The 11,562-nt window shown below is 43.8% G+C and overlaps 1 protein-coding gene across 1 annotated transcript; it reads right to left on the reverse strand.

Moving 5' to 3' along the window:
* Positions 1–418: 418 nt before the first annotated feature.
* LOC149331339 (uncharacterized) lies at positions 419–6,571 on the reverse strand. The gene is made up of 3 exons (XM_089556465.1): positions 6,420–6,571; positions 5,484–5,572; positions 419–1,131 (listed from the first exon to the last, which is right to left on the reverse strand). The coding sequence occupies exons 2-3, from the start codon at positions 5,557–5,559 to the stop codon at positions 557–559; spliced, it is 651 nt and encodes a 216-aa protein (XP_089412591.1). The 5' UTR covers positions 5,560–5,572; positions 6,420–6,571; the 3' UTR covers positions 419–556.
* Positions 6,572–11,562: the final 4,991 nt, after the last annotated feature.

The following is an 11,562-nucleotide window of genomic DNA, read 5'->3' on the forward strand; positions in this document are numbered from 1 at the left end:
CAAAACACCAATGTGCAGCCACAATCAGGACCATACTGTTGTGGCGTTCACAAGGCTAGTTTCTTACCACGTCGCTTTTGATCAAACAACGCCACAGACAGCCTAATGTTTTTAGATCACTTTTTATGGCTCCCTCAAAGCGTTATTCGGTCGGTTTTTCAACAGGCGGCGTGGTTGGCAAAGGAGTGCTTTCTCGTGCTATTATTGCGATCGCCCCAAACACGAGAGGAAGCGCGAAGGAGCAACTTTACTATCTCTGGTTCTTTAGCAGTGGTTCAGGATATCTGTATCTTTCATAGCCCTAATAGAAAACATTGAGACAGTGTAGCGTTTCAAGTGATGTTCAACGGAATGTATTACGACTAATAAATACACTACCCAGCGCGTTGGTAGCGTCGTAATAAGCAAGAGTTAGTCATACTGAAGGGAAGATGTTTATTGATTAGAAGTCAATCATCTTCGGTACCATTGGCAAGTGTTGTTGAAGTCGATGCGCACCACTACTCTTTGCTTGCTTGGGATTCGTGCCTTGAAAGTAGCTGTCGAGGAGCACAATTTAAAAGACTTCGTTGTTTTCCAGCAGTGCATTCCGTAGTGCATAGCGGAAAGACGAGGAGAATCCTTGTATCCACAATTCCGTGAACAACGTTGGGAAGAGCTTGCTCAAAACTGCGCTAGAAATCTTGCCGAAGTCCCCAAGGCCCTTCACAACAAAGTCGACGTTGTATATCATCACCGGCACGGCAGAATACTCTTCGCCCATCTTAAGGTACTTCCCATTGCTTCTCTCGCTGTTAACTGGCAGGTGCAGAGTGAACCGCGAGAATTCAGCCCTCAGGAGCAGCCCGCCCTCTTGTCCGGAGCAAGTCCTCCAGGGAGCAGTGAATTCGACGGCGCCGAGGTTGATCAGTTCCACCTGGACCATGGTTGAGCCTTTACTGCAGTAGGGAATGACTGGTCCGGATCGCTTGATCTTATTCATACCCGTCGCATTAACGTCACCGAATTCAAGGCCAGCAAAGATAGGAGTGAAGCCTCGGTGGCTGCCCGGTAAAAAGGATTTCGGCATCTTCTCCAGCAGTGTGTCGACTTCTTTCTCAAGATCAATATCCGGCATGTCACATTTCCCACCTGAAATTCAAAAAAATATTCGAAATGTAAAAAATATGAGCACTTTGTTTCACGAGCGTATTTGGTACATTGTCTACAACTTACCAGGGTCCTCATCGTAAAGTGGCGCCAAATTAACTAGAAACTGTTGCTTGCTGTGCAAACGGAGCAGCAGCACTTCAATTGTCAGCTGCTCAGCTGAAATAAACCTTACTTTGTAGGTGTTTTAGATATTGCTTCAATAACTCAATAATGAGCAAACGCATAATAGAGTAGTAGCACAACGAAAGAATTATGGCACGAGAAAAGAGTGAGTGATGCAGTTCCCTTCAATTGCATTTCATCTTAATTTTTTTTTCAGTTGCTGAGGACGTGCCCAAAACGCAAACCAAAATACTGTACTGCGGCTGTTAGGGCGCTCATATATACTCTGCAGCTGCTTCAATTTAGGGGTTAACCGCTAGAAGCCAGTAGGGAAGTGCTTACAGTTGCATAAGGCTTAAAAATTCTTACCACGTGGTTTCCATTGAAATAATCTCCATTTCGAAACTGATAGCATTCCCACTTTGTGAGCTACAAACCGCGTCTTTTCCCGGGTTTGTAACATTTTTTTTTAGCGCAGCGCCTTTCGTTGATGGCTTAGTGCTGACTTTTCTTTAACGAATTTGTTTTGCCTCAAACAACATAAGCGAGTTCTAGCGTACGATCGTCACTTCATGGAGGTTGAAGTCCTACAAAGTCCAGCAGATTTCTTTTCCTTCAAGTTTAATGACACACGCACATGCGATTGCACGTCAAGTTAATATTTGTTCCGGGAAAAAGTTAGTTTAGAGGCACAAACTCTAAATTCGAAATCGGAAAAAATTTGGTCAAGAAAGCTGTGCCATTTAAGTTAATGGACGGTGGCACGTGGTCCTCACTATATGGCGACAGCTTTTCTTTTCCATTTGCGGCATGCTCTCTTCTATCTGCAAGTGAAACCTATGCTTTCAAGAAGGGAAGTACACAAAGCTGCACCCCTGTCACTGGTCAATGTACAGGGTTGAACGACAGGCCATTAGTTGTAGGATAAGTACCCAAAATGAGTGCTTTAGAAGTTTCACATGGTGTGTATTTCAAGTCATACTGATATAATAAAGAAGTCATCAGGCAAGCTACACTCTGCTATATTTTTAGTTTGATTTCTGTATCTTCGCAGCCATATTCTTTATCACAGATGGGCTTGAGCATGTACTGAGAGCTTTCAGCTTCTGCAGTTAGAATAGCTGCACGTAACGACCGCTTGAATATGAACGTAGAAACAACGTGTTTTTGTTTTTTCTGCGCCAAACGAAGTCATGCCGGTAATTTCTATAAGATCAGGACACTGGTATTCGGCTACAATGCGACATGTCCTTTCTAAAGCGGACTAAAGACGCAGAAAAAGGATTTCTCATTCGCAGTTTAGGAAGAGCAGCAGCGGATTGACAAGGGAAACATAGTCGCACAACGTCCCGAGAAAATAACTTTTCGCTTGATTTTTGCTGGGAACAGGGCGGAGAATATAGGGGAGAAGCAAACCAGACGAAAAACTGTAAAAGACGTGGCTGTCCCTTGAGAAACGCTCAAGAAATATGTTTAACCTCAAGGACTCTTTTGAAGCGAGGTGATGCTTGAAGATCCTTTTGCGCTCGCTGTGAAGATTCTCAGCCGACGTAGCGTCCACCACTGCATAACTAAAATTTAAAAAATTTGAAATGATGCTTGTTCGGAAAAAAAGCAAATATTTCTAACTTTCTTTCAAAGGTAGTTAAAATGTTGCCCAGGGAATCGGAATGCATAACGATGCCCTTTTTCTCCTGAAAAATAAATATTGCACGCGTATCTCAAAATAATGAGTACTGCCATCCTGCTACAATGCAATCATAAATATACCCGAATAAAGTATAAATGGCTGACACCCCCTTTTAAACTGCATATCATAAAATAATGTAACCAGAAATAAGCGGTGATATAAGAAAATCCCCCTTTTCACTATCATCACCAAATCAAGGAGTAAAACAGACCAATAACTCAATTTTACATCCATTTTAAAAAGAAGTACTTCAGTTTTGGTACCTTTTCAGACCCTAAAGGATTTTAAACCCTTTTTTCTTGCCGCCACCTGTCGCCTAGAGGGCCTGCCAGTTAGCCGCACTAACAAGTGACAACGCCGGCTTCCTCGTCGCAGCTGACTGGCTTCTCTCTGGCGTCTCGGCCACTGCTGCTTCCCGCATTTTTTTCATAATACAAAACACCGGATCATCCCAGCTTTGCCTCTGAAGCCGCCAGTGAGTGCGCGGAATGTGCGGTGTTGCTTCACGTCCCCTGCCATCCCGCGACAGACAGAGCTTTGCCCAGCTAACATGGCGGCGTGCGACGCGTCGAGCTCCCGGACGCAGCCACCTCACTGCCCACTTCTCTACACGCGCTTGGTGTCATAGAAAAGACTGGACATCAGCAATAAACTGCACTGAACGCCTCAATCAAGCAGCTAACATACTCTGAAGCAAAGACTGGCCATTCATTTTCTCCGCTGCAGACAAATAGTAGCCGCTGTCATTTCGTCGTGGAGACATGGTCTGGGACTCCTCATGAGTTTCTTCACTTTCACTTTCCAATGTACAGAAGGCCAGATTTTTGCCGTCGTGTGCTGCGGTAAGCAGCACTGAACTCCACTTTAGAGCCACTGACGCGTGCGCTTTTAACGCCACTTCCTCGTCAGTGTGCGTTGACAAGATGTGAACTCCACAAGGCAATTGAGTCTACTAAGATGAAAGGCTTCATCATCGCCCCAGGTACCTAGTTAACACAGCGGTCACTAAGTAAGTATGTGAGAAATGAATTGTTGGATGCGGCTGAATAAAGCGTATGTCAGTACAGCCGTCGCTTCTTATGTGCTTAAGTAATAGGTGGTGGTTAGACTGGCAGTCTTTTGCGTTTCCCGCCGTTAAGCGTTCGATGAATTTCATTCTCTCTTTTATTTGTGTGTAAACCATCTTTAAAAATGTACTACTGGAATCACGGACAGTTAACGCACGAGTGAGCACGAGTATATCACAATGGCCATGACAACAAATAATTTAATCTAAAATCCTTGTCACTGAACACCAGATATAGGTTCTGATAAGAATAAGAAGCATTAAAATAAAACAAAAATGACAATACAAGGTTATGTACCGGCACCCCTTGAACGGTTCTGAAGGGCAATAACTCCCTTATTGTCTGTGCAAAACTGAACAGAAGAACAGAAGAAGTACCATACCTGAAATTTATAATCGAAGTATTCTCCTACCCGAAAAAACTGGACAAGCGCAAGGAAGTAGTTTATGAACGCAATTTTTAATACATCGCAAGATTTTACAACAATCACATTATGCGCAGATCTCCTATGGCGTGCATGAATTTGCTCTTGAATTGTCAAAAACGTTCCCCTTGTGTTTTCTGTCGCACCCTTAACTACTCGATGCGAGCGATGCACATATTAAAGTAATATTTTGCTACACATCGCAAGAATAGGTAATTACGTACAATATCTCTGAAAAGTACCTTAAAGTATTCCACAGTTGTATGACAGTTGAAAATGTCATACAAGTTATATTACAATTAGTTATATTACAATTTTCCTGATCTTCGTGACACATTATTACTAGCTCCCATCAGAACATCGCGCCGCCTGTTTAACCTCCTCAGCATTCAACGTATACATGGATCGACCTTGGCATTTAATAAATCTTTTCTTCCAACTGCAATAGAAAATTGGAACCTGCTACCCGACTACATTGTTAACGAGCGCGACGCTACTAAATTTCGACAGGCATTAATTAATCACTGTACTGAATAAAAGACACTTCACAAACTTCATCCAGTTACACTTATTCTTTTTCTTGTTGTTGTCGTTGTTACCACCTAATTCAGCCTTGCGCCCTTCATTATTGACCAACGTTGTATTGTGATGCATCGTTTTTCATTTTATTGTATTGCATTATGTTTTGTTGTATTAACGTATTATTCTCAGTTGCATTTGCTTTGTCCCCCCCCCCCCCCTTATGTAATGCCTCAACAGAGGCCTTTAAGGGTAAAATAAATGATGATGATGGCGTCCAGAAATCCTGGACGTGTATGCAGCATTCATTCGATTTTCCTGGCAGAGTGACTGCGTTCTGGCCGCGCCAAATATATTTGTTGCGCCCGAAAAGCAAACACACTTAATATTTTCTGATTACAGTTCGTTCAGGCAATCGTCGACAGGGGGACTGTTGTCCGGGAGGTTCATTCTTTATTTCATGTCACTCACGCCACTATATGCAAATTTGTTTTTTTTTTCAAAAGAAAACAATACCACTTTCGCTCACCTTGTGTGCTGAATGGGCCCGCTGCAACCGCAAGAGCCATGAGCACAACCGCCGCCAAAATCTTCACAAACGCCATGTTTCTTGGTGACCTGCAGTGTGATACATGTCATCGCTAGACATCAAAATATGAACAGCAAACACCATGTTCCTTGGTGACCTGCAGTGTGATACATGTCATCGGTAGACATCAGAATATGAACTGCAAACACCATGCCAAAGGAGTGAAACCGTAATATGAAGTCAATTTTGATACCAAATCTACGCCGTATGCATTGGTTACTTTGCATATGCATTGTGCTTTCGTCCTATGCATTGTGTTTTCAACAGCACAAAACAGCCTGATGCTAACGTCCCATAGACTTTCCGCGCTATCTGTCCACTATAACTCCAAGATATTTAATTGAATTGACCTGCTCAAGCAGACAGCTGCTCCTGGGAATCTTGATGACATCTGTAATGATATGTTTCCTAAGCGAGTGACGTACGATGAATTTCGTCTTATTAGAATACCGGGTCACACCGTAAAACAGCGCGCTTACACGGGACGAAGAAAGAAGACACGCACACACACAGCGCTGAGCCCGATGTACAAGAAATTAACTGCATTAAGGATCCTTAATGCAGTTAATTTCTTGTACATCAGGCTCAGCGCTGTGTGTGTGCGTGTCTTCTTTCTTCGTCCCGTGTAAGCGCGCTGTTTTACGGTGTGATCATGTACCAACTGGCCCGGCAACTATCCTTAATGCAGAATACCGAGGTTTACCAGAATCAGCCATAGGCTCACAGAAACCTGCTACAATGCACATAATGTTACCTACATCGCAGTCCAAGAGCACCCTTATTGTCATAGTAAATCTAAAACATTATTGTGATTATGAACAACGAAAACTGTGCTCCACAATTGTCAGATCAGAGCATGTCTATGGCACTACTTACTTTTTTAACCGCCCAGTGCCAGTCGCTCACTTCAATGCTCCAATGGCCCTCGAAAGCAAATCAACCTTGCAGGGAGCCACACGCCTCGTACGAATGTTCGGACCGACGCCGACGTCGGCGGTTTATAAGACGCTGTGGATCGCTGGCTTCCGCCGATAAGCCGCCAGGCATTGCGAGTGTTTACGTGACCTCCAGATAATATCACCCATTACACTGTCAATTAAAGCTTGAAAACGCCCCATCCGCTTTATTTTTAACAAGCTACCAAGCTGAGACTCAAGGCGTGGAGTTGTTGGCCGGAAGAGAACGCCCCTAGGTCATCATCCGGCTGGAAACAATTAGGGGGCTGAGTTGTTTTTGTCTTAAAGCAGCGCGATACACAGGACGAGAGAAAGAAACAAAAGACAACACGAGCGCAATCTAACAACTCAGACTGTTAGATTGCGCTCGTGTGTTCTCTTGTTTCTTTCTCTCGTCCTGTGTATCGCGCTGCTTTAAGATGAATCCGTTCCAACTTGCCCAGTTTTCTCTTCTCGTTGTTTTTGTATTTTTGCGTGAAACACGTGATTGTTTATTGACTCAGAAAGCTTCAGCCGTGCTTGCAGGCTAATACTGAGGCATGAGCACTATCCCTCACTGATTTTGAATTGTTAGCTTCAATTATTAGCGCCTGTATACGGCAAGGGTTGAAATCGACCCACTTGTACGTGTGGAGGAATTTGCACACCACACAGAACGACAGATTCCAAGACAAAGGTTGGAAATGGTATTCGAAAGAAACAAAAATGTTTCATAGTGGTAACTTGTTCAATACAACTACCGGAAAAAAAAGAGACAGATAGAAGTGACGCGGAGAGGATATACGTCAGGACTCCAACCGATGATTTTATAGCAAATCGGAATAATTATACACTGTGGCGATGCATATGTTATAGACATGAATGTTTCCGCCGGTTTACCTTTTCCAATTTCATCACATCTAACCAAGTCATCGGAACTCGAGCACAATCTTATAAAATATAATATTTTTCGGTTCCCTGAAGCAGCTGCCTAACCAAGGCTCAACAAAAAATGCCGTGAGTGTGGTTCTCTGTGGAGAGCTTGTCTTCATTTCAAGAGCGTATGTTTTTTTCTCGAAATTCAGTGCATTGCCATTTTTCTTGGATACAGGGCTCTAAGAAAAATATCTAGAGTGCAAAAAAGCGTACCCGCTGTGCGCTGCTGCTTAATAAAATTGGAGGTATAATTAATGCGCTTAATGAAATAGGCATGAAGGAAGAACAGTGGTATCAAAAGTTTTTCTTCGCGCTCACAGCTTTTATTGCGATAATTTTCCTCACGAGAGTTTAAGCCTGCCGAAAATGAGGTAGCGCACACGTATACCACACTGCCATAGTCTTGCGTTGTATAAATGAGTAGACTCGTACCCAGTAAACGCGTTTGCTCTGCACTGTGTGAAACAGTATGATAGAACACTCAAGCGGGGAGCCTGCTTGCCACGAAAAGTGAACGCTTCCAAGCGCGGGATCGACAACGCTTCAAAATGTCACTGGTATCTTCGATGATGGCTGAATGACTAAGCGCTCCTCTCCCTTTTTTTGCATGTCACATGTGAGACCTTCATTATAAAGGACTTGGTGAAAATACTGATCCGTGCCGAGACGGAAAGACGAATGGCTATTGGCGCCTGAAACAGCACAAGTATGAAACACTTCCACATGGTGCTCTCTTGTAACCACGTTCGACAACTGCTGTTATTAGCCTGCGTTTAATATCACTCTTTCTGCAGCTGGCTTGTCGCGATGACGCGATTATTTCGGAAACGACGCTGAGTTATAGCACATAGAAAGCAGTAGGTCCTTAGATCTCAATATCTACTAAACCCACGATTCTCTCAATGGCTGCGATGACTCAATGGCGGAAGCGCCATAGTGAATTGTTTGTATTACAAGAAGCCTATCTCCTCTAAACGTCCCAATTGGTCCCCTTTCTCAAAAGGACACTCCAACTATCAAAGACTGTAATATACAAGCGGCTTTTAAATATAATGATTGCTCGACAAAAACATGACGCGCGTTTCTTCGTAGAATACCAGCACTCAAAATAGTGTGGATCAATGTTAGGGAAGCGAAGTGATTTCGTTGTCACTTTTGCATGCAGCACAGAATATGAGTATGCAGCCAAACGGTGAATATGTGCTTCACAGAGCGCACCTTTACATCTTCGTCAGTACACAACGGGTGTCAAGAAATTGAGTCGATTTTGCTAAAGGTGCTTGCCATATGGTTATGGCAGCGGGTGCGGTTACATTGAATGTGACTTACTGTTTCAACGACAGCTTTTCCGGTCAATGATACGGCTGGCACCTCTAGAAATGGACCTCTGTCTGCATAGAGACTAAGTAAGCCTCTTCCTCGCCGCACCGTTCTTGTGCAGCAGTTCTTAAAAAGTGACGCCAAGAGCGGCATCTCGATTGCGTGATATATGGAAGACGCTGGTCCTGAGTGCAACCGCGATAAAACCCTCCAATCCACAGCGGTCGCCCCAAGCTGCTTCTATGAATGGTAACAAGCTACAATTGGCAGCCGCGTGTTTCTTGGGGCCGCGAACACCACAACAACTCGCAGTCGTCGCTAGTCGTATACGCGCTTACGCATCGCTGACGTCTGAACTTTTTTTTTCCCCTTGCACTTGCTTCCTGAAAGACTGCTGTCGAAGCCAGCTGCAAATGAATGATTGCACTAGCCTCAGCAACTAATATAAATGCCGGAAAAAGTGTGCAGTGTGGCACAGACAGCGTGGCATTAATTTATATAGCTTCGAAGATAAATACTTTGTCCGCTTTTTACTCTTCAAAGGCATGCTGTAAAGAATGACTGTAAGCCTTTAAAGATTGATTGCCGCGTTGTGGTAACACTGACGGTTTTTCAGGGTAGAGATGTTTTATGGCCTCCAAAAGGTAAAAAACTCTACATGCAGATGTTGCCATTAATAAAAATTTTCCAAGATAACTGCGGTATTGTTAAAATACTTTTTGCGAGCATTGCCTGGGCCAGGCTTCAGAGGGATTACTACGTTCACTGTGCGGACGGAATATTTTAATGCTAAACGCTACTTCACGATGTCTAGCCGCCTCAACAAGTTTCTGTGAAGCGTGACTTCACATGTGACCTAGAAAAACCGTAAATAAACATTGCCGCGACTGGGATTCGAACACGCGGCGGCGCAAACAGATCAGCTTTGCTGGCCGCTGCACGAGAGCACAACGCTGTCGCCGCAGCCAGTCACGCCAAGTGTTAAACTGCAACACACTCTCGCGTTGCGCAGTGCACGCATTAGTCTGATACTAATACTACTATTGAACTAATGTGCACATTCCCGCGCTGTGCACTGCACATCGTGGTCCGCAGCAACTAATACTCGTCATCATCATCATCAGCCTGACTACGCCCACTGCAGGGCAAAGGCCTCTCCCATGTCTCTCCAATTAACCCTAATACTTCTATCGAACTAGTATCCTCGCTATAAGTGCCGCCGACCCAGCCAAGCAAAACCACTAGGCAACAAGGAGCACATGCTTTCGGACGACTACTCGGTTTAACTAGGTTAAAGCTATGCTACTTTTTTCTTTTGGCACTATGAGCTTTAATCGAATCGCTGGAAAATTTATAAATCAATTTCATCATTAAAATGCGCATTTTGGTGCTAAAAGGATCCATAAATAAATTTCTATTGAAGGGGTACAGCTATCAGGTATTGAACACAAGCAAATGTTAGAGAGCCTTCCAGCAAGTTTCAGTGACGACGTTGAGTGGAAGATAATTTATTATGATTTTCAGTGTTACCCGTTGCAGCCGCTGGACATTTCCACCCACATCGAGTGGCACTAAAATGCGCTTGCCCCAAATATTATGACGTCACCGATCATAGCAGTTGTTCTCAGGAACAACCACTGCTTGCCGGCTACGATGGTGTCATCAACGTCGTAATCGTGCAGGTTGACCGGTAAACCAAAACTTCAAATTGCGCTTCAGTGCTTACACCGACCGAGACTGACACCGGCCTTAATTAATCGCTTGTAATTATTCATTAACTCTGCCCACCGGTCTCTTCAGCTCGTTTATCGTTATTTTGTCCGTACGTGTTTTTAAAGTAACAAAAAAGAACACCCGAAAACTTCCTCTCCGTGCCCCTTTAAGAACGCAAATTCTTTGGAGTGCTTACATCAGCCACTTATCACCCGCTGATAAACTGGCGGGAATTTTGGAATTTTTCCTTAGGAAGTGCAAATTCCGCACCCTGAATCGAACTTAATGCCTTGCCTCAAATATGAGATCGAAAAATTCCCGATCTGAGAAACTGCTACAAGGTGAAGACTACAGTTGCGGATTATGTAAGCCCAATGTGATGGACTTTCGCATGGGCTTAGTTAGCAAGCATCTTCGCATTTATTATCGTTGACAGCCTGTGGCTTTTGTATAACTGCAACGAAATTCTGGATAAAAGCGGTACATCAAAACGGTGTGGATAACAAGGTTTCCTTTTCAGACGCTTCTTTTCTTTTTCAGTGGCTGGATTGACTATTGATCCCGCAGTTTTGCTGATCTCTTAGTCACCAACATCTTGAGGGAAGCTGCGTTTACTGCAGAAGAAAGGCTATGTGGTAATGCCAAATTCGTTCTATCCGCTGCCAGCCGGGGACAACCTTTTAGCACATATTACGTAATCCCCATTTCCAGCTGACTAAGTCGCCCCTTATTTTGTTGACGATGTTTAAGAATCAACTTATTCACTCTACCGGGCCATACTTGTTTCCTCTTCGCCTATACCTCTTCCACCCATAAGCTTTCATAGAATCTATCACTAGCTCGTGTTAATTTCCTAACCCTCTCTGCTGCCTTTCCTTCACATAACTTTCACTGCAATCATTTGCTACCATTTCTCTCATTTCAGCTGCTCACAGTACAACTCTCACTGCGTAGTGCTTCAAGTGAATTTAGGCAAACGGGGGACACAGTGCTGAATTGGTTAAGTCCGTAGATATTCTCACCTTCTCGTTCAGAGAGCCGTTACAGACTAAGAAACCTCTGAAATACTAATAATTCCATAATTCTTCAATACTATACTATGTACCACTGTCTAT

This window comes from Amblyomma mixtum, chromosome 8 (assembly GCF_055824585.1).
Source record: "Amblyomma mixtum isolate Tamu chromosome 8, ASM5582458v1, whole genome shotgun sequence".
Classification (NCBI taxonomy): Eukaryota; Metazoa; Arthropoda; class Arachnida; order Ixodida; family Ixodidae; genus Amblyomma; species Amblyomma mixtum.